Source organism: Eleginops maclovinus, chromosome 1 (assembly GCF_036324505.1).
Source record: "Eleginops maclovinus isolate JMC-PN-2008 ecotype Puerto Natales chromosome 1, JC_Emac_rtc_rv5, whole genome shotgun sequence".
Classification (NCBI taxonomy): domain Eukaryota; kingdom Metazoa; phylum Chordata; class Actinopteri; order Perciformes; family Eleginopidae; genus Eleginops; species Eleginops maclovinus.
This window is the reverse complement of record NC_086349.1, coordinates 11,062,968-11,085,424: the sequence shown is the minus strand read 5'-3', so window position 1 is coordinate 11,085,424 and position 22,457 is coordinate 11,062,968. Positions and strand designations below refer to the sequence as shown.

The window sequence follows — 22,457 nt, the reverse complement described above, 5'->3', positions numbered from 1 at the left end:
CCGTCTTATTTTATGTTTCTTGTCAGGCTTCACATGGTTCGTCTTATGCTACTGGAGCGCTTGCTTCAGCACCTTTCTCAGCTCCACAACGTAGGGGGAGTCCAAGCCATCCCTTACATGCAGGTTATCCTCATGTTGACCTCTGACCTGGATGGTGAGGATGAAAAGGATAAGGGCGCCTTGGATGACCTTCTAGCACAGCTCATTGCTGAGCTCTGCATGAACAAGAAGGTAACCAAAGTCTCCTTGGGATGAATCCTCTTTAACATGTCGTTGTTTTACTCAATCCATATTATTCCTCTGCAGGACGTTTCCAAGAAGAATGAGCGCAGTGCCATCAACGAAGTTCACCTGGTCATCATGAGGCTGCTCAGCGTCTTCATGTCTCGAACCAAGTCTGGCTCCAAATCCTCATCTGAGGTACATCCTCTTCATTTTCTTAAAGCCTTTCTGATTTCACTTAAGGCTATCAGTTACATGTCTATTGGAATATACACAGTAATGTTAACAAGAAGTCCATTTAAAATAATTAAAGGTATTTGCATGACTGGAATATCATTTTCTATGCGTCTGAATGTATTTTCCTCACAGCCTTTTGTTACTTCTTCATAATAACTGAAAACTAAATTGCTTGTTCATTGTACTTCATATTTGCGTCTTCCTTCTCTCTTCCAGTCATCCTCGCTTATTTCCAACGCCACAGCGACTGCCCTGCTCAGCCTTGGTTCCATTGATTACTGTCTCCATGTGCTCAAATCGCTCCTGGAGTTCTGGAAGAGCCAACAGGGTGAAGAAGAGCCAGCGACGACCAGCCAGCTACTCCGCCCACACACAGCCGCCTCTCCTCCCGACATGAGCCCTTTCTTCCTGCGCCAATACGTCAAGGTACCAGATTATGACAGTTAAAACCTGAAAAAGTAATTGTTTTGTACAATGAATGTTATATGAACTTGTTCTTTTGCGCTTCCCTTTAGGGACATGCAGCTGATGTGTTTGAAGCGTACTCCCAGCTATTGACTGAAATGGTGCTCCGGCTGCCGTATCAGATCAAGAAGATTGCTGACACCAACCCACGCATCCCGCCTCCTGTCTTTGACCATTCCTGGTTCTACTATCTGTCGGAAGTAAGCAATTGAGTGAAAATCATTTGTCTTCACTAAAGACACCGATACACCCTCTAATTCTGTCTCCCTTTCCCCTTTCAGTATCTAATGATTCAACAGACACCATTCGTCAGGAGGCAAGTCAGAAAGCTGCTTCTGTTTATCTGCGGCTCAAAGGAAAAGTATCGTCAGCTGCGGGATCTGCACACTCTTGACTCCCATGTGCGCAGCATCAAGAAGCTCCTGGAGGAGCAGGGCATCTTCCTCCGCGCTGGCGTGGTCACAGCCACATCTGGCTCCGCTCTGCAGTACGACACACTCATCAATCTGGTAAGTGATCTCCAAATGTAATTAAGATACCTCAAAGAGAGCTTCTTTTGTATCATGCAGATTTATTTTTGACTTTCTGTGCTTAAGTTTAACTCTTTTCTTGGTGCAGATGGAACATCTGAAAGCTTGTGCTGAAATTGCCACTCAGAGGACGATCAACTGGCAGAAGTTCTGCATGAAGGATGACTGTAAGTGTTTTCAGATCAGATTTTGTAACTACAAACAGCTTTTTCAGGGAAGTGGTTTTAAGGTTGTTTCTCCTCCCTCCTTTTGTTGGTTTCTCCTTCTGTCCAGCTGTGTTGTACTTCCTGCTCCAAGTCAGCTTCCTAGTGGACGAGGGAGTTTCCCCTGTCCTTTTGCAACTGCTCTCCTGCGCACTGTGTGGCAGTAAGGTGCTGGCCAGCTCCTCCTCCTCATCTTCATCATTCTCAGGAGGAGGCTCTGGTAGTGCTGGACAGGCAGGAGCGTCTCAGTCCTCTCAGAGCAAGTCCTCCAGTAAAAAGAGCAAAAAGGAGGACAAGGAGAAAGACAAAGAGGGTAAGAGACTTTCACAGACTCTCATATTTAATTCCAGATGCCTTATGCTCGATCACCCCCCAATGGTTCTGTCTGTTTCTTGACTGTGTTCTCTGTTGGATTAACCCCAGGTGAAGGAGTTGGCAGCCAGGAGGATCAGCTGTGCATGGCTCTGGTCAGTCAGCTTAACAAATTTGCAGACAAGGAGACACTGATCCAGTTCCTGCGCTGCTTCCTGCTGGAGTCAAACTCATCTGCTGTGCGCTGGCAAGCACACTGCTTGGCTCTTCATATCTACAGGTGATTTACATATCTAGATAAACCTGCTAGGTTTAGTCCCAAGCTTAAGCAAACCTAGTTTACACAAGACAGCCTCTTTATTTGCCTTTTAGACTATTGTGATTAAACGTTAGCACCTATGAACATACAATGGAAAGATGTAATATTCACTTTTTCTTTAAAATGGTGACATAACCTCCTTGATGTGAATCTCCCTGTAGGAACTCCAGTAAATCTCAGCAGGAGCTGCTGCTCGAACTGACCTGGGCCATCTGGCCTGAGCTGCCTGCATATGGCCGCAAAGCTGCTCAGTTTGTTGACTTGCTTGGCTACTTCTCACTAAAAACCCCACAGACCGAAAAAAAGGTTTGTCAGAAGTTCCCATTTTTCACAATAGTTGTTTTTCTACTTAGGAAATCAATTGTTTGCAGACTGTATCCATGATATATTGTTTAAGATTTATTATCCTAGCTATGTAAACGTTTTTGAAATTCAGCAAAACAGGCTATGACATTTGTGAAGCTGCACAGTCTATAAAATAGATATATTTTTTCCCCAGCTGAAAGAGTATTCCCAAAAGGCTGTGGAAATCCTGAGGGCACAGAACCATATACTGACGAATCACCCTAACTCCAACATTTACACGTAAGTCTTAATAAACATGCTATCATTTTGCAAGGAAAATCAAGTTGACGTAGTGGACATCGCATGCATACTAACGTAATGATTTGATGTTTTCCTCCTGCAGCACTCTGTCTGGTTTAGTGGAGTTTGACGGATTCTTTCTGGAGAGCGACCCCTGCTTGGTGTGCAACAATCCAGAAGTTCCCTTCTCGGTATGTGCAACACAGCTTCACTCAACGAACATATTCTCTAGCATAGAAGTTTAGTAAATATTATTCCAGTGCAAGTTTTTACACACTTAAAAGATCGCAAAGTCTTTAATTTGAACCTAAACAGTCTATTATTGTTTTAAACATTGCCTTGTTTATTCGGTTTCCTCCAGAATATAAAACTGTCATCAATCAAAGTGGACACCCGCTACACCACCACACAGCAGGTTGTCAAGCTCATTGGCAGCCACACCATCAGCAAAGTCACCGTGAAGATCGGTGACCTGAAACGCACCAAAATGGTCCGCACCATCAACCTCTACTACAACAACAGAACTGTCCAGGCTATCGTGGAGCTAAAAAACAAGTACGTTTCAAAAAAGATCTGCCAGCCTTCCTCTCTCTCATTTAAAATACAAAGAATACAGAGTGGTCACAGTTTCACTTTCATTGGATTGCCTGTATAGAGTAAGATCTCTTAACCTCCCTGTCTGTTCGTAGGCCGGCTCGTTGGCACAAAGCCAAGAAAGTTCAGCTGACCCCGGGACAGACGGAGGTGAAGATCGACCTTCCTCTACCCATCGTCGCATCTAACCTGATGATCGAGTTCTCTGATTTTTACGAGAACTACCAGGCATCCACCGAGACCCTGCAGTGTCCCCGCTGCAGTGCCTCTGTGCCGGCCAACCCTGGGGTGTGTGGCAACTGCGGAGAGAATGTGTATCAGTGCCACAAGTGCAGGTGAGCAGCAGGGGGTCCTCTGCACATCTGAAAATATTTGGGAAGTATTGTAGATGGTTTGTATTTTAATTATTTATTTTTGTCTTTTAGGTCGATCAACTACGATGAAAAAGACCCCTTCCTGTGCAACGCCTGTGGCTTCTGCAAATACGCCAGATTTGACTTCATGCTATATGCTAGACCATGCTGTGCTGTGGATCCAATTGAGAATGAGGAAGACAGGAAAAAGGTAAGCATACACTCATGTGAATTAGAAAGCACTCCACAAAAGGCCTGCCATTCTATAAAATCAGCTTGTACGGTAAAATATAAGCTCTCTCCTCTGTTTGCTGAGGAAAGCAGCTCTGCATCACCTCTGCGCTCTGCATCATTCAATCTTTAATGTATCATGTTCCTGCAGGCTGTGACCAACATCAACACCCTGCTGGACAAAGCTGACCGGGTCTACCACCAGCTGATGGGCCACCGGCCCCAGCTAGAGAGCCTCCTGTCTAAAGTCAACGAGGCGGCACCAGAAAAACCACAGGTAAGCCACAAGAGGCCTGACCAGTACAGTTAGATCTATGACCATACCTTTGACCATGCAAGGCACAGTTTCTACTAATGCATCACGGCTGGGTTATATTGAGATTAGTCTTTCCCAAAAATAATTCACCAAAAATGAATCTTTGAAAGCCTTTGATTCCAGTAGACCAACAGTATTACATCAGAAAAGCAACATGTCCTTTTTTTGAACAGTGTTTTTTTAAGACTTTTTGTTGTTGTGTTATTTTCAAAGTATTATCTGAGGATGTTCTTTTCTTTTCCCCTGCGTTGCCCTCAGGACGACTCTGGAGCAGGTGCAGGACTTGGTACGTCCTCTGCTAATGTGAACAGATACATTCAGCAGCTGGCGCAAGAGTACAGCGGAGACTGCAAGACGTCATTTGATGAACTCTCCAAGATTATACAGGTTAGAGGAAAATAACTCTCCTATTTATTTTCCAAGTAACAGTAGTTTCCCCTGCTCACCTGTAACTCTTGCTTCTCTTTGCTTACAGAAAGTGCTTGCATCTCGTAAAGAGCTCCTGGAGTATGATCTGCAGCAGAGAGAAGCGGCCACCAAGTCATCCCGCAGCAGCAGCACCCACCAGCCCACCATCACCGCCAGTCAGTACCGGGCCCTCTCGGTGCTGGGCTGCGGCCACACCTCCTCAAACAAGTGCTATGGCTGTGCCTCAGCTGTCACGGGTCACTGTATCACACTGCTTAGGGCTCTGGCCACCAACCCAGCCCTCCGGCAGATCCTGGTCCTCCAGGGTCTCATCCGTGAACTGTTTGAGTATAACCTGCGGCGAGGTACAGCTGCCATGAGGGAGGAGGTGCGGCAGTTGGTCTGTCTCCTCACCAGGTAGGTCCCTTCCTCTCCTTCAGGTTTATTACAATTTAGTAAAAGTTGATACGTTTGCATAACTTTTACTTAGTAGCTGAAGCGTGCTACTCGAGATTTACTGAAACAAAACGTTCAAAGTTGACCCCTACTCCCGCTGAACAACCGCAGATTCACATTTGGTTTGAACGAGCGTTGTCCGCATGGCGTTTGTATGTAAACAGTGTATTGCAGTGATAATTTAACATAATTCTTGTCTATTATCCTGCTTCAGAGATCATCCAGAGGCCACCCAACAGATGAATGACCTCATTATCGCCAAAGTGTCCGCTGCTCTCAAAGGCCACTGGGCCAATCCTGACCTGGTATGTCCTCTCACATTTCTTCTCGGAGTTAAATGACATTTATTGAAGTACTTTCTTTTGGTGACCCTTTTATCTATTATATCATGTTTTGTTTCTAACAGGTTAGTAATCTGCAGTATGAAATGCTGCTGCTCACAGACTCTATTTCTAAAGAGGGAGGATGCTGGGAGCTACGGTTACGTTGTGGTAAGCCTGATTTCCTTTACCATACCAGCCTATCCTCACACTGATTCTCTGATGTGTGTTTGTTTTCATTTAGCTATCATAAACCTTAATTGTTTTATCAAAGTCATTATGGCTGGTTGCATTTTGGGTCTTTGTCTGACAGCATTGTGTTTTTTCTCCTTGTAGCCCTCAGTCTGTTCTTGATGTCGGTGAACATAAAGACGCCTGTAGTCGTGGAGAACATCACTCTCATGTGCCTGAGAATCCTGCAAAAGCTAATCAAGCCCCCGGCTCCCACTAGCAAGAAGAACAAGGTAAATATGCCCTGACTCTGCCATTCAGCTGCTGCTCACTCATAGCTCCACAGTGCTTGCTCAAAGGACTTTGGACCAGTTAAATCATGGAAATAGCAGTCCATTATGAAAACATTTGTAATATTGCTTAAATTGTTGTAACTACAGCAGTGAGTGACCACTCTGTTGTTTCATGTTTCGTTACACAACACTATGTTTGCTTTTGGTTATAGGATGCTGCTATCGAGTCTCTAACCACGGTCAGGCCCTACAGCAATGAAATCCATGCCCAGGCCCAACTCTGGCTCAAGAAGGACCCCAAAGCATCTTATGAAGCCTGGAAAAAGTGTCTCCCAGCAAGATGTAAGTGCCGTGTCTGAACAAACATATCAGTGTTAAAGGATGGTTCTCTAATAGTTTTCCCCTAATAAACCAAATGTCACGATGATAACTGTGGATTTGACTTAATAACACAGGCCAGGAAAGTGTGTCGAAGCCTCAGGGGAAGACTGAGCTGCGCAGGCAGTACCTGTTGGAGAAGTATGTTTGGAAATGGAAGCAGTTCATGAGGTCCAAAAAAGGCGAAGGCCTCTTCCCTCGCCTGCTCAAACTCAGCCACAACAACTGGCTGCGACAGGTAATTAAAACAATGATTTACAGTTTTGTTTGTCCAGCCATAAATCTGTTTAAAATTGAAAAGATGTATTATATATATCTTTATATTTTACTAACATGTTAAAATACAGTAGTTTTACTCAAGTTTTGTTTGTTGCAGGTTCTTTTCACTCCTGCCACTCAGGCAGCCAGACAGGCAGCCTGCACTATTGTGGAGGCCCTAACCACCATCCCCAGCCGCAAGCAGCAAGTGCTGGACCTTCTCACCAGGTAGGAGCCTCATACAAATAACAACTAGCAAAACAAACATGTCAATATGCAGTATCCAGAAAAATCCTTAGCTGTTGCTGGATTACTTTTAAGATGTTCTTATCATTGAAAGTCTTTCTAATCAGTATGATGGTGGCTGAAAGATATTACGAAATGATTATCCAGCTGTGCTATTTTCAGTCGGATGCTTCTGAGCCTTATGAAAAGCGGTTCAAATTATAAACTAATATCAACATCCTAAATGACTCTTTGTGTTTCTGTCAGTTACCTGGACGAGTTGAGTGTAGCTGGAGAGTGTGCGGTGGAGTACCTGGGTCTGTACCAGAAGCTGATCAAGCCGACACATTGGAAAGTTTACCTGGCAGCCCGAGGGGTCCTGCCGTACATCGGTAACCTCATCACCAAGGTATTTGCCTGAGAGTTCAAAACCAAATGATTCTACAGTACGATAAAGTCAGTGTTATGTGCCACTGGGTTCCAAAAGATAATTTTTTTAGTTACAAGGAAATATATAAAAATGTGATCTTTCTTTTTAAGACCATAACATTCATCCTCTTATCAAATATGGCTTTAGAGTTACCGCTATATTCACTAAATCTAGCAAATAACACTGGAGCTCGACTCTCTTTGGTTCTGTTTGCAGGAAATCGCCAACCTGCTGGCTCTGGAGGAGGCCACACTGAGCACAGACTTGCAGCAAGGCTACGCCCTCAAGAGCTTGACTGGTATGTTGAATAAAGACATGGCAATATATTTTGTGGTTTAGATGACACTTTTAATGAAGTTTACTTTTATTTATTTTTTAGTTTGAGTCTGATTGTTTTATGAATGTTGTATTTATGACCTTTTTCTGAATAGTCAAATGATTCGTGTGTGTTTGGTGCCACTGCAGGGTTGCTCTCTTCTTTCGTGGAAGTGGAGTCCATCAAGAGGCATTTCAAGAGCAGGTTGGTCGGCACGGTGTTGAACGGCTACCTGTGTCTGAGGAAACTGGTGGTGCAGCGCACTAAGCTCATCGACGAGACTCAGGACATGCTGCTGGAGATGCTGGAAGACATGACAACAGGTCTGACTCAAGTTCAACTCACCTGATTATCTAACCATAACTGTGGTTCTACTGCTGCGTCGTGCTGCTTTTAGGGATGATTATTCCAGCATAACAGATTAAATAAATCCAATCCGAGTATTTCATTGCTGCTAAGGTAAAGCATACATTATAAATCTGGTTTTTTAACGAGGAAAACATCTAGTGAAAGGACTTTGTTTGGTATCATGTCCGTTTTAATAACATGACCATAATGCATCTTGTTGTGCTGTACAGGTACTGAGTCTGAAACCAAGGCCTTCATGGCAGTGTGCATAGAGACTGCAAAGCGGTACAACCTGGATGACTACAGGACACCTGTCTTCATTTTTGAGCGACTGTGCAGCATCATCTATCCTGTGAGTTAACTCTCCCTTGGTGCATTTCTATTGCACACTTCATGCAGAAAGGAAATGTTCTAGTTCAGTGTTGCTGTGAATGTATCTTCATCTGGAGCTTTTGTTTCGTTTGTTTAGGAGGAGAATGAGGTGACAGAGTTCTTTGTGACCCTGGAAAAAGATCCTCAGCAGGAGGACTTCCTGCAGGGCCGCATGCCAGGAAACCCCTACAGCAGCAACGAGCCCGGCATCGGCCCCCTGATGAGGGACATCAAGAACAAAATCTGCCAGGACTGCGACCTGGTGGCGCTTCTTGAAGACGACAGTGGCATGGAGGTAAAATGTGTATTTTAAGGGTGCTATTTTCTTTAAAACATTGATTGCTGGCATACATAAAATACAGCTATTCTAGTTTTAATATGAGCTTTTATCAATATTGAATTCTAAAGGCTGACCTGTTGTTTCCACAGCTTCTGGTAAACAACAAAATCATTAGCCTGGATCTGTCAGTGGCAGAAGTGTACAAGAAGGTCTGGTGCCCTACAAATGAGGTGAAATTGGTCATTTTTTAATTCTTTTGCATACTGCAGATTGTCATTAAATGCTTGCAGTATTCTGGATAGTAATGTAATAATGCGATTCCTGCTTTTTACCCCCTAAGGGTGAGCCAATGAGAATCATCTATCGAATGAGAGGGCTGCTGGGAGACGCCACTGAGGAGTTCATAGAGTCACTGGACTCAACCACAGGTTAGATTTACATTTAACTTACTGTATAATAGTCAAATATCACATATGAGTGCTGTAAACCTATGAGAGGAATATGCTCCAAACCAACTTTATAGAGTGATATAAAAGATGTATCTGAAATGTCTTAAATTGTTTACGTGGCCTTATTACAGATGAAGAGGAGGATGATGAAGAGGTGTACAAGATGGCAGGAGTGATGGCACAGTGTGGAGGACTGGAGTGTATGCTCAACCGGCTGTCTGGAATCAAAGATTTTAAACAAGGACGACATCTGCTCACTGTAAGCATACGGGAACCTGTTGGGAACTTCAAAAGAAAATGTGTACATGAAAAATAATTAGAGTTTGAGATTCAGCAATCCCTCGTGCAGTTTTCATAAATTCCAACAGTGGAGCAGCAGATTGACAACAGAGCATTTGTTTCCTTCACAGGTTCTGCTGAAGTTGTTCAGTTACTGTGTGAAGGTGAAGATCAACAGGCAGCAGCTGGTCAAACCAGAGATGAACACACTCAACGTCATGCTGGGAACTCTCAACCTGGTGAGCATCACTGACCGTAACAATGTGTTGCTTATTTAATGGAGAGCAATCTAAACCAGGAGTTTATAATACCGTTTACCAATGACTGTATTATCCTCTCAGGCTTTAGTGGCAGAACAGGAGAGTAAGGACAGCGGTGGAGCCTCCATAGCAGAGCAAGTTCTGAGCATCATGGAAATCATTCTGGACGAAGCCAACGCTGAGATTTCAGAGGACAAGGTGAGACTCTAAAGCAGATTTATCTTTGGAGTAAACATTTCAGCCACTAACATATGAAAGCCTGTACAAATGTGTGCTTGTCATTCTAACGGGAACTATTTCTTCCCTGCAGGGCAACCTCCTGCTGACGGGAGACAAAGATCAGCTGGTCATGTTGTTGGATCAGATCAACACCCTGTTCGTGCGCTCCAACCCCAGCGTGCTGCAGGGGCTGCTGCGCATCATCCCATACCTGTCCTTCGGGGAACTGGAGAAGATGAGGATCCTGGTGGAGCGCTTCAAACCGTGTTGCAGCTTTGACAAGTGGGCACCGACCTAAGTTTATCTCAATTTTAACAATGGATAATGTTTAGGTGTTGATGGATAGAAACATCAGCCGTTACAAAGATGTGTTACGTTATCAAACGAGGCTGATTCCAGACAAAGTGTCTTCGATTACTGCTTGTGATGAAGTAGTACTGACCTCTTGATTTTTCTCCCTAAGGTACGACGAGGAGCACAGTGCAGATGACAAGGTGTTTTTGGACTGCTTCTGTAAAATCGCTGCTGGGATCAAAAATAACAGCAACGGCCATCAGCTGAAAGATCTTATCCTCCAGAAAGGAATCACACAGAGTGCACTGGACTACATGAAGAAACATATCCCCAATGCCAAAAAGTAGGTCTCCTCACATCTTCAACTTAGCTTGGAGTCTGTCAATGCCTTTGATCAAATTAATCATATGTGCTGGTTTGTCTTGCTCTCTTCAGTCTGGATGCAGATGTCTGGAAGAAGTTCCTCTCCAGACCAGCTCTACCTTTCATTCTCAGATTGCTCCGAGGTTTGGCTACCCAGCATCCCCCCACACAGGTACTCACTATTGTTGATGTTTGTGTGTACGGTGGAGCTACTACACGATAAAGTGTTTATTTGACCCAGCTCTGTCACAGTGCATTCACACATTGTTTGGACTGTTTGACTAAATGTCTTCTTATCTTTTGTCAGGTGCTGATAGGCACAGATTCAATAACCAACTTGCACAAGCTGGAGCAGGTTTCCAGTGACGAAGGCATTGGCACTTTGGCAGAAAACCTTCTGGAGGCACTGAGGGAGCACAGTGATGTCAACCTGAAGATTGACGCAGCCCGCAGGGAGACCCGATCTGAAAAGAAGCGAATGGCTATGGCCATGAGACAGAAGGCCCTGGGAACCCTGGGAATGACGGTACTTGTTTCCTTTTTTTTAACACATTTCCCCCTATTTTTCTCCAATTCCTTTTTTTCCACTTTGTTTAAAGCTGTTTGTTTGTTTTTTATCTCTACTTTTGTCACTATTTTAAATGGTGTGGTTTATTTGCCTTTCAGACCAATGAGAAGGGTCAGGTGGTGACTAAGACCTCCCTGCTGAAGCAGATGGAGGAGCTGATCGAGGAGCCGGGCTTGACCTGCTGCATCTGCAGAGAGGGTTACAAGTTCCAGGTATATATATCTAGCATCATGAAAACTGATTTGAATCTTTACTCATAAGGACTTCCTGTACACTGACACTCTTTCTGGTGTTTTATATTAATGTTTCTCTCTTTGTTTTTCTTTTCCCAGCCAACCAAAGTCCTGGGCATTTACACTTTCACAAAGCGTGTGGCCTTGGAGGACTTTGAAAACAAGCCTCGGAAGCAGCAGGGCTACAGCACTGTGTCGCACTTTAACATAGTCCACTATGACTGCCATCTGGCAGCGGTCAGGTAGCAACCGACGCCATTATGAACCTGCCAAAGTGTTAAATGCCCTTATAAATGTTCTGGGGCAACCTCACTTCTTTCATTCTAATTTGATGTGTTTATTGTTCCTTTTCTCGGGGGCAGGCTGGCTCGTGGGCGAGAGGAGTGGGAGAGTGCTGCTCTCCAGAACGCCAACACCAAGTGCAATGGGCTGCTTCCTGTGTGGGGGCCACATGTGCCAGAGTCAGCATTCGCTACATGCTTAGCAAGGTAAAGACATGCATTAGCGCACACACACACACACACACACACACACACACACACACACACACACACACACACACACACACACACACACACACACACACACACACACACACACACACACACACAGAGTAACACTCTCCTTTGTGTTGCCCAGGGTAACCCATTCTGATTTTTCTCTCTGTTGCAGACACAACACATATCTGCAGGAGTGCACGGGCCAGCGGGAGCCAACCTACCAACTCAACATCCACGACACCAAATTGCTGTTCCTCCGCTTTGCTACCGAACAATCGTTCAGCGTGGACACGGGAGGAGGAGGACGAGAGAGCAACATCCACCTCATCCCCTACATCATCCACACTGTGCTCTACGTCCTCAACACGTAAGTATCTGACTCCTCTGTCCCAAGACCCAACTGCCGGACACACAGACAGTAAGTCAGCCTATATTTTTTTTATAATGTTTCGCTGATCTCCTATCTCATCTCCCTCTGTCCCTGAAGTACAAGGGCTACATCCCGGGAGGACAAGAACCTGCAGAGTTTCCAGGAGCAGCCGTGTGAGAAATGGGTGGAGAGCTCATACGAGGTTGAAGGTCCGCACTATTACACCATCCTGGCCATGCACATCATGCCGCCTGAACGCTGGAGGATTTCACGTCTGTACTTCCTACGGAGGCTCCTGGTCAACGCACATGCCCGCAAGGTCTCGGCAGTCTGCACCAACAAGTACGACTTTGTTTTATTTTTATATATTTTCCTTTCCGTCATTTTTTACAACTGACGCAGGATTGCTAGCAACGACATAACTGAGATCAGTTTTTATGTTTTTAAGATCTTTTCCTTTCTTATTGCCAGACTCACAGATAAAGCACCAAAGGAATATGCAGTGTACCGCTCGCCTCTCCTGTTCTGGGGCCTGGTGGATCTTGTCTACGACATGTTCAGGGTAATATAAATGCGTTACAGTTTCAGATCTACAAACATTATTCACATAATATTCTGCTATGTGTATGTTATGTTTTACGATCAATTGGGCCATAGCTATGATAGCTTAGAAAAGTTGCTAATAGTAACGGCAACAGCAAACTTCGATGTTGACAGTCCGCTTTGTAGACTTGGACTGCAGTGATTACTCTCCCTGGCCTTCACTTCACCTTCCTTTTCTTCTCTTTGGCTGAACAGAAAGTCCCCACCAGTAACACAGAGGGGGGCTGGTCCTTCTCACTGGCAGAATATGTCCGTCACAACGACATGCCCATCTACGAGGCCTCAGAGCGTGTGCTCAGGGCCTTCCAGGATGAACTCATGCCCGCCGAGTCCTTGTCAGAGTTCTGTGATGTCGTAGGTCAGTATACAAACATACCTGAGAACTTTATAACTGCCTCCGTCAACATTTAAAGCTTCAGGGATGATTCTGTAAGTTACACTCCTGGGACTCTATAAGTGAATACTGGAGCCTGATACATTTTTTAAGATATGAATTATGATGTTAGAAAGGGATTAGTATCACAATCTTGATATTTATTTATTTATTTTACATTTATTTACAACTGTTTTTTATTCACAAAGTTGCATGTCCTTTATTTGATGATACAAATGTGTTCCCTCAGATAATGTATGGTAAAGGTTTTAAGTGACATTTCAAAAATCGCGGGACAGTTTTAAAACGTAAGCCTTTATTTGGATAACATCTTCATTTATTTATATTTTTGCCAGACTAACGGTGACATGCACTTTCCAACCGGTCCCTTCATGGCGTAAGTTCTTGTGGTGTGACTTCATTTTCTCTTCCAGGTCTTCTCGCTGAAATCCCAGACCCGGACCTCTTCCTGCAGGATTTGTTGAACTCTTTGCCCTGAAGGCCAACCTCAACCCACACCCCTCCAAAACAACCCTGCAAATAAAGTTGGAACACCTACCAACTGAAAAAAAAAGAAAAGATTTTCTCTTTTTACACACTGACACAAATGCTGAGGACACACACAGAGTACACACCATGCCTCTTACTCATTTTCCCTCCCCCATAAGGCATCTTCAAATTAACTGTAAGCAGAAACTATGTGTAGTCTAAAAAAAATCATCCACTTGGAAACATCTCTGTAACGTTTAACACAAAACACAATGCTGTTAAAGGGAAGGGGGAACACACTTGAACAGAATTGACGTGTTCCCCTCTGATTCAGACTCGTTTGGTTGAAAATGTATTAAAAGATTGGAACAAGAGATGGGGACGCTTCTCCATTAACGTTAATGCAAATCACTTGTGAATTCTGTTTTAGGGTGGACATTATTTTGGCTTTAAAACCCCTCTCCCTCTCCCCTAATGTTTGGGTGCATTGTTAAGGTAACTAAAGACTTTGGAATTGGACCCACCACGTGTTAAGAGTGGCATTTGATTTTATCTTGTTTTACTTTTTCTTTGTTTGGTTGAAGTTTGGTTTTGGTCAGGCTTTTTAAAATGGCAAACGGTTTCAGTGTCTCATGGTTGCTAAGCTAACCTGTCCTTTTCTTCGGGGCTCTTGCTGTTTGTTCTTCATGTAGGTTCAAACTGGAATTTGAGTGATGGACAGAAAAAAAGTTGGTCTGTCTGTGTGTGTGTGTGTGTGTGTGTGTGTAAGGTTTCTTTTATCAACCTCCGAAGCAAGAAGAAAAAACGACGAGTAAAAGTGTTTTTTTTGTTTTTTTTCCATAAAGCTATGCCTTTGTGACAAAGTGAATTTTGGACTTGTGAAAGATTCCATCTGTTGCAATGATCTATGACACCTGTCTAAATGAATAATAAAACAGACCTACATTATATCCTTAAACACTTTTCTTTGAATAATTGCTTTGTCGTCCTCTTGGACTTCTTCCCCAACAGTTTCTTCTTTTTTCAGGCCAACACTCTTGTGTCAATCCCAAAAAACAGACTGTTGAGACGGCCCCTTACCTGAGAGCTGAATGCATGGTGTGGACTTCCCCCAGTTTATTGTTCATCCACCTTTTCCCGCTGCTACAATGTTCAACTGATGCTGAATGTCTGCTTTTTGAATTTAGATTATGATTAATAAAGCTGTAATAATTACAAATAAGACCCAGGGTAGCCTCTTCTGTTCACAGACTTTCTACAATAAAACTGCACATTTTTTACACTGACACTTCAGTTCAGGTGCACGCTGTCTCGCTGCCTTAGTTTACTGGGACATTTGAATAGAAAAGATAAATTGTTAATGTTGAGCAACAACTTAGCTTTTCCTATCATGTCAAAATTATGCTTTGAAAGAAAGCCAATGTAAGACAATGTCGTGTTTGGATTATAAGCCTCGATTTAAGGAACCTTGGCAGATTGAAGTTGCGATAGGCCATTTGACAGATTTGGAAAATCCAGGATTATTAGGCTACCATCCAGACATGGCTGTTTAAAATGTGCTGTCAAGGTGCACAACATGTTTGACATGCAGGTTTTATTTGGGTAGTCACTATTTTATTCTGTTCTAACTATATTTAATTAGAAATTCACTGCATTTTATTATTTTAGGCTTTATTAATAGCTTTAAAACATATTTCTTAAAAATAAATGTCATGAATTTATTTGGAACGGCCACTAGAGGGCGACACGCATTGAGACATGAACTTGTAACTCCCTATTTGCTATTTCCTACCTATAAACCAAATATAAACTCTTATGTATGCACGTAAACTGAACTCAATCATTGTTAGTTTATGTATTTTCATTATTCTTAGAAAATGATTTCCCACTGAAACAGCAAAAGTGAAAACAATATCACTTTATTTTGAATTTACGTATGAGAGCACATATTGCACAAGTCAATAATGGCTTGCTGCAACACATTTAATAAATGACTACTTTATATAACATCAGTCAACACAATGTAACAACATTTACAAAACAAAGTATGCATTGGCATACAAATTTCCCCTTTATACAAAGGATTATGGTTTTAGTTTAACAAAACCTTGTCAACTCGTCTTAAGGAGTATTAGGTCTTAAGGCAAAGAATGCACAATGTATGGCTTTTTTGTGGACCAATAACATCACAGTGTTTCTGGTATACATCTCCCATCTTTTCCACTAACTGTGGAGTGAAAACAACCCAACAAGAAAATAAATATATTTGTGGGGGTTATTTAAAGTCCTCTTCCCATCTGAAACATACTCTCCATTTGGAGCACCTTTGAAGACACACAAACACATAGTCCTACATCTCATTTCATCTTCCTGTGTGTGTCTACTTCTTTTCACTGGCAGCACAGCGGGGCCACGTCCTCGGCAGGTGAGGGAAACAGCCGTAGGGCCTCTCTGGAGGATTTGCTGTAGCCGTTTTGGAAGATCAAGGCCTTCTTCACTGTGAAGAAAGAGACCGTCTTGTCCCACACGTCAGCACTGGAGACCCCAGTGTTGAGCTGACTCTCCAGGGCTGTACGCAGCCTCACCGCTCGGTCTGTGCACTTCCTCTCCAAAACCATCATCTTGCACATGCTGATGATAAAAAGAGGAAACATCAGGTTAATGCTGGAAACATAGAGTAGGTTTACAAAATGTTAAAACATTTTCTTACTTCCCAAATGAGTCTATTAATACTTTAAATAATTGTAAAAATATTTCCAATAACAGTTCTCTATTCCATAGTCTTTTGCGTGGAGAAAAACATGGTAAATTGGGGTGAACTATTCCTTTAATTGATCATCTGCCTCAAAGCTTCTTCTTTCAATATTAATACATGTTTTTGGTCAGTGAAAAAAACAACAACTAAGAAAACATCCCCATGACCCCAGAGTGACCTTGAGTGAGACAAGGGAAACAAATGCGTCAATTAACTTCTTCTACAGATGAGTTTGGTGGATCTGAGCTTACGTTGTGTGCTGGTCCCTCATGGTGAATACCAGATAGTGTTCAGTCAGTCCGGAGCAGTTGGAGTTATGATTTTTCCCACCACGACCTCCTTCCTTTTTATACTAATACCAACTTTCCCATCGATTTAATGTGATGCTGGTTCTCACACTGTTTGGCCAATCACAAAGCAGTGTTATGACAATAGGATGTGAATGAATTAGTTGAATTCATGGGGTACAATGGCCCCGATCCAAACAAACAGGTGGGAGGGGCCCTTCGTTGTCCTGTTGTCGCTCAGCTGATGCTCCACAACGATGGAGATATCCTTGTCATTGAGTCGACTGGTAGTGATATGTGGTGGGAACACGGAGTGGAAATGTCAGCCCGAGGTCGTCCTACATGGAGGAGAAGTTTGCTCATTCATCAACATGGTGGACAGACATGTTGTGAATGACACATTGACAATCAACTTACATTTTTGGTCAACAATTGGATGAAATGTATGCCTTTCAAAAATCAGGTTCATGTATTATTATCATTTTTCCTTAGGCTCATATTTGTATCCTTACTGTGTGTCTTTTTTTCCCCACCTATTCCGCTTTTTACAACTTTTTATCTCATACAAATTGAGATTTTCAGGCCCTTACTGTAAAATAAAACTTCATCAAACTATCCACAACTTTCCCACACACACTCCCTTTTATTCTTTTTAACTTTCTGTCTCTATTTCATCCTCTCCGATTCTCACGGTGAGCGTCTCCCATGCTTGATTGGCTGACAAAAGCGTACGATCTGTCCAGATGGTGTGCCTGGAAGCCCTGTTGACAGAACTGTGTTCCTGGGTGTGTGTGTGTGTGTGTGTGTGTGTGTGTGTGTGTGTGTGTGTGTGTGTGTGTGTGTGTGTGTGTGTGTGTGTGTGTGAGTGTGGAAGGGAGGGAGGGGGTTGGTCACTCAATCTTTGTTCGATGGGGCACACTTCCTTTGTGCAGCCGGCCTCAGTGTCATTAACACTGAAGTGTGGGAAGCCTGGGACCACAGCGGCTCCCACGTTCCACACAGGCAGGAAGGGAGCGTGTGACTGAGACGTGGCCAGCGGCAGGCGGGTCAGCCAGCTGTGTGTGTGTGTGTGAGGGAGAGAAGGGGAATGAGGGGTTGTCTGTAAGAGTATGTGAGGGTCTGCCTGATGTGTGAACATGTGCTGGGAGTGTGGAGGCTGTTAGGATGTTTATGGTTGAAGCACTCTTCTTCTCCCACGGTTCAAATCATCGCACCTACCGTCAAATCAAACTGGACAGACTGAACTTCAAAAGCATGCCAGCCTCTTTTGAGTCCTTTAGTCAAGCAAAATATCCAGTGTCAGTATTGATTTTCTTGAGGGACACATCTTTAAAAGTAGAGTTTACAAAGTGCTTTGAAAGATGAAAAACAGGGTACAATGTATTACAAGAACAGCAAGCTTAACAGTAGGGCCTCCAAAGCACGACCAAATTAAGATCAAGATGCAGAGACATACAAGAGAAATGACTAATGATGGTGAAAGATGATAGATAGATAGATAGATAGATAGATAGATAGATAGATAGATAGATAGATAGATAGATAGATAGATAGATAGATAGATAGATAGAGAGAGAGAGAGATAGATAGATAGATAGATAGATAGATAGATAGAGAGAGAGAGAGAGAGAGAGAGAGAGAGAGAGAGAGAGATAGATAGATAGATAGATAGATAGATAGATAGATAGATAGATAGATAGATAGATAGATAGAATGTTCTAGATCATTGAGACTGTTCAAACATAAGTGTATACATTTAACAGTTTTAATAATTATGACCTCTAACATTCACCTTGCCCCACAGGAAACCAAAAAGAAAGAAACATAAAAAAACCTGAAACTGATCATGTGAAAGAACCAATAAATAATGAAACTGTATGTGGATTAATTTAAAAGTCCATATATTGTTATTTTCCTTATGAAGTTCATTTTATTTGAGTAACAAAACCTACATAGAGTCGCTTTTTCTTTTCATCTCTAAGACATCTCAACTGTTGCACAGCTCCACGAGAAAGTCTGCCGTGTCAAACTCGTGGAAGTGGCTGCGTGTTGGCCTTTTCTAATGCTTGGCCCTCTGTAACACCCACGTGTGCCTGGTGGCAGAGGCACTTTGTGTTCAATTACGTGGCGGTTGAGATGACATGAGCCAGCGGCGTGCTTCCCTCTGGGGTCACCACTTTCCCATATCAACACAAGTACTGGGTCAGTCTCCCAGCTACGCCCCCCCCCCCCCCCCCATCCCACCACCCCACCCCAGGCTCTTTCTCTCGCAGTCTATTCCTCCACCTGCTCCCCGGAGACACACTCATTGTCCCCACGGCTATAAACACTTCATTGAGCATGTGGCAGCCCTGCGTTCCTCAAAGCCCTTCCCAGCGCTCTCATTGGCCCAGGGACTGTGAGAAACTCCAACAAGCCCAAGACCCACACATTCATATGGAGATTTGGGAGTATAAATACAGGGCAGAGGGAGAAGGTAGTTTAGATTCAACTGGCTCTTCACAGTGAGCAGGAAAGCTCTTACTCTACAACTATGGCACCCACTGTTTTTGGACAAGCAACCTACCCTAAGGAACACCTGGCTCCTTCTCATAAGGTAAATTGATTTCTATAAAATCACATAACCTCCTTGTTGAAAAGTTTTCATACGATATAAAACAAGTTGTATTCTGTATTTTAAATGATTTCCTTTTCTTTCTTCAGCTGAGAAAGCCAATGGTGGAGAAGCTGCGCAGAGATCGCATCAACACCAGCATCGAGCAGCTAAAGTCCCTTTTGGGTCCTGAGTTTGTTCGGCAACATCCCGACTCCAAGCAGGAGAAAGCAGACATCTTGGAGATGGCTGTGTCCTATCTGAGAGTCTGGCAAAAGCAGAAGTCCAGCAAGACCTCTGGCATGATGCCAACCGGCGACGGCTACTCCCACTGTGTGCAGGAGGCAGTCAGCTTCCTGTCCCACTGCGAGGTGCAGACCCAGGCCCACCAACGGCTGCTCAACCACTTCCAGGGCCTGCAGGGATCCAGCCACAGCGCCCGCAACCTCTCCCCTCCTGGCTCCCCGCTCCATCAGGTCAACTCCAAGGGTGTGAGCCAGGCCAGCAGTGCCCTATGGAGGCCATGGTAGGATGGAGGCTGCATCCCTTCCACCCTGAGAGATCTACGTCTGTGAACGTCATGGACAGAAAGTTAAAGACTCACTGAAGTCTAATCCCTTCTGCTCTGGCAGGAGTTTTAATATTGTTGATTGTTTGAGGCAAAATGGGCACAATGTGCCGGTACTCCTTTGGAAAGACCGAACATACACCATGTGTATACACATTATGCGCTTTATTATTTAAAGCGCTTATTAATCTGAAATTGTGTTAATTGTCCCCATGGGGAAACAATACTTTTGTTTGTTTGTTTTGCAAACATCACTGAATGATCTTGTTGTAAAACCCACATTGGGTTGTAACTCTTAGTGTCTGAGACACTTTGTGATGAATATGTTTAAACTGTCTCCCTCTGATACTGAGTATCATTGACTGATCATTTTCATCAGCTTGTTTTGATGAATCAACGACATCCCATAAATGGATCCCATGGATCCACTTTTATAGTAAATCTTTTTATGATTATACTTGATTATGACTATGTGTAACCATCATTTGGCCTATGTGTGAAGGAGTGTTTTAACTGTTCTTGATAGATGTTTTTTCATCTTCAAGTGAATACCTTTTATAAAGGCATGTTATGTTGATCAATCTTTTTACTAAAAGAATCGGTTGAATTGCTTCCTTGAGAAGTATTATTGTGAAACTGAAAAATAAATTGAAAACTTCACATGAAGTTTTGCAAACATAAACAATTGTTGTGGCCTTTGTTTTCTGTTACAAAATGGAACTGGAAAGACGACAACATTCACGAAAATGTCGTTCATAAAACTGTTGTGCGCTGCTGAAGTGTTTACTAGCTGAATTAATAATTACTGAATTCCTGTTTAAAAGTCAGAGTTTGTGAGCACAGATTCACCTAACAGCAGGATTACTTAAGTGCCTTGCTCAAGGGAAAAACAGCATATAAATCAAGATTTGGTTCCTGTAGCAGTATTCTTAGATAATAATAATAATAATATAATAATGTGCAACTTTGACAGGTAATCATAGTTTATTTTAACTCTAGCATTTAGTTGCCATCAGGCCCCATACGTCAGTGTTCATATATCAACACACTTTGCTTTAAAAATATCAAGAATTAAAGAAAATGTTCAGTACACTTGTGCAAAAAAGAAGAAAATATCTATTTATTGTGGAACCAAGGCGAAAATGTACAAAATTATATCTTACAGTTCTGGACACACTGCAAATTTAAATGGAATTGAAAGTATAGTCTTACAAAACATAAAAAGGTTTGACATGATTGACTGATTTGATAGTGTTGTGGGTTATTTATTTTTGTTCAATATATTTTTATGCCCTGATTTTACTTAACATACAAGTTTTATTTATTTAAGAAGGGACAATAAGCATGACAACATTTAGCCAAAGGCTCTAAAATCAGCATTCCCTCTCAGATTGATGGTATTAAAACACCTAGGGAAAGTTTTAACCTACTGTTAATCTTACTCTTTCCCCCCATATTTCCCATGGGATCATTAAAGTTTCATCTTTTCTGACCTACTGGTGCACAGGTGTTCAAAAAATAGAAAAAACTTGGGCGTGGAGGGACACCCCCTCACATGCCCCACTTCTGTTGTGGTGGTCGTGGCATGCTGTCTAGTGCTTGAATTATGTCTGAAGTGCCACAAAAGTCTTTCACAACTATTTGTGTGTGCAGAAGTTGTGGAGAATGTGGCATGCCTGGGACTTTCTCAGGGTCTAGTTGGCCAGGCCAGATGGTCTGGCTGAAGCTGCCTCCCCTCCCCCTTCAACAGGAGATCAAACACCGTAGCTAATGTGATGTGTAACAAGACACACTTCTTTTGTTCCTGTCTCTGGGCCAGTGAATAGGCACAGAGTGTGGGAAACGGGAGATATCACACTCACAGAGAGATGGCTGACGGGAAGCCGCTCTGTGCCGCCGCAGGTCTGTGCAATGGTCGAGACTTTATGGCAGGAATTCAGGCTGCTGGTGGGAGGGGAACTCGTCTTCACACACACTTGTAGACAAAGACCCCCAGCAGCCGTGTAGTGCACACCGACTCTGAGAAGATGCACAAATTCACACAAACATGTATACAGTACAAAGAAAGCAATCGAGAGGAGAGGAAAATAACACCAAACATTGACATGACTTGAGGCCATTTTTATGATTTTAAATTTGGCTGCAAATATGACAGAGATATGTTAATTAAGTATACCTGAGCATGCAAATGGAGAACAAGAAGTATAAGCATTCAAAATAAAAGCTCCTAATGTAAAAAAAACAATACAATCAACAGTTCACCAACCTGCTCAGAAGGGTACACGAGGAAAGTTAGGATGTACAGTATGTTCATTAACTAAAGTGCTGTTGTATGATTACAAGATTATCGTTTTTCAGTTAAATTTGCAACTGTATTCTTTGTTATTCTAATTTGTGTATGTTTGTTTTCTCTCTCATTGTCTTTTAACTGTTTCAAATCACTTGAGAACTTTGAAATACCCTCTTTTTCACAACAGAGTAGTCTTTCGGTTTTTGCATTACTACTTTGACTTAATACAACTCTGAGTACTTATTTCAGCATTGCAAATAAGCTTAAATTAAAAGAATCAACACAGACTACAGGCAGACAGACCAATCTTTGCCAGGCAGTGAAGACAGTTGACTTGATTTT

The 22,457-nt window shown here is 42.9% G+C and overlaps 2 protein-coding genes across 12 annotated transcripts in view; both read left to right on the top strand.

Annotated features, from left to right (window-relative positions):
• The window catches only part of ubr4 (ubiquitin protein ligase E3 component n-recognin 4), a 41,048-nt gene extending 26,468 nt beyond the window's left edge, over positions 1–14,580 (top strand). For all 11 annotated transcript variants that reach the window (XM_063880795.1, XM_063880766.1, XM_063880784.1 and 8 more), the window contains 45 exons: positions 27–231; positions 307–420; positions 676–885; positions 975–1,124; positions 1,206–1,433; positions 1,543–1,621; positions 1,728–1,970; positions 2,081–2,249; positions 2,450–2,594; positions 2,788–2,873; positions 2,977–3,064; positions 3,235–3,428; positions 3,563–3,802; positions 3,893–4,031; positions 4,203–4,328; positions 4,626–4,754; positions 4,843–5,192; positions 5,446–5,536; positions 5,638–5,722; positions 5,888–6,015; positions 6,228–6,357; positions 6,471–6,631; positions 6,770–6,879; positions 7,144–7,285; positions 7,523–7,604; positions 7,772–7,945; positions 8,201–8,322; positions 8,440–8,637; positions 8,772–8,852; positions 8,963–9,050; positions 9,203–9,330; positions 9,482–9,589; positions 9,692–9,808; positions 9,921–10,111; positions 10,293–10,466; positions 10,559–10,658; positions 10,794–11,012; positions 11,153–11,266; positions 11,387–11,529; positions 11,650–11,775; positions 11,960–12,154; positions 12,275–12,499; positions 12,629–12,719; positions 12,956–13,118; positions 13,568–14,580. In XM_063880795.1, coding sequence (XP_063736865.1) covers positions 27–231; positions 307–420; positions 676–885; positions 975–1,124; positions 1,206–1,433; positions 1,543–1,621; positions 1,728–1,970; positions 2,081–2,249; positions 2,450–2,594; positions 2,788–2,873; positions 2,977–3,064; positions 3,235–3,428; positions 3,563–3,802; positions 3,893–4,031; positions 4,203–4,328; positions 4,626–4,754; positions 4,843–5,192; positions 5,446–5,536; positions 5,638–5,722; positions 5,888–6,015; positions 6,228–6,357; positions 6,471–6,631; positions 6,770–6,879; positions 7,144–7,285; positions 7,523–7,604; positions 7,772–7,945; positions 8,201–8,322; positions 8,440–8,637; positions 8,772–8,852; positions 8,963–9,050; positions 9,203–9,330; positions 9,482–9,589; positions 9,692–9,808; positions 9,921–10,111; positions 10,293–10,466; positions 10,559–10,658; positions 10,794–11,012; positions 11,153–11,266; positions 11,387–11,529; positions 11,650–11,775; positions 11,960–12,154; positions 12,275–12,499; positions 12,629–12,719; positions 12,956–13,118; positions 13,568–13,632 — 6,646 coding nt within the window. In that variant the 3' untranslated portion in view covers positions 13,633–14,580. The remainder of the gene's footprint in view (positions 1–26; positions 232–306; positions 421–675; positions 886–974; positions 1,125–1,205; positions 1,434–1,542; positions 1,622–1,727; positions 1,971–2,080; positions 2,250–2,449; positions 2,595–2,787; positions 2,874–2,976; positions 3,065–3,234; positions 3,429–3,562; positions 3,803–3,892; positions 4,032–4,202; positions 4,329–4,625; positions 4,755–4,842; positions 5,193–5,445; positions 5,537–5,637; positions 5,723–5,887; positions 6,016–6,227; positions 6,358–6,470; positions 6,632–6,769; positions 6,880–7,143; positions 7,286–7,522; positions 7,605–7,771; positions 7,946–8,200; positions 8,323–8,439; positions 8,638–8,771; positions 8,853–8,962; positions 9,051–9,202; positions 9,331–9,481; positions 9,590–9,691; positions 9,809–9,920; positions 10,112–10,292; positions 10,467–10,558; positions 10,659–10,793; positions 11,013–11,152; positions 11,267–11,386; positions 11,530–11,649; positions 11,776–11,959; positions 12,155–12,274; positions 12,500–12,628; positions 12,720–12,955; positions 13,119–13,567) is intronic.
• Positions 14,581–19,182: 4,602 nt separating this feature from the next.
• Positions 19,183–20,459, top strand: LOC134868098 (transcription factor HES-5-like). Its single transcript, XM_063888990.1, has 2 exons — positions 19,183–19,260; positions 19,368–20,459. The coding sequence occupies exons 1-2, from the start codon at positions 19,198–19,200 to the stop codon at positions 19,785–19,787; spliced, it is 483 nt and encodes a 160-aa protein (XP_063745060.1). The 5' UTR covers positions 19,183–19,197; the 3' UTR covers positions 19,788–20,459.
• The last annotated feature ends 1,998 nt before the right edge of the window (positions 20,460–22,457 follow it).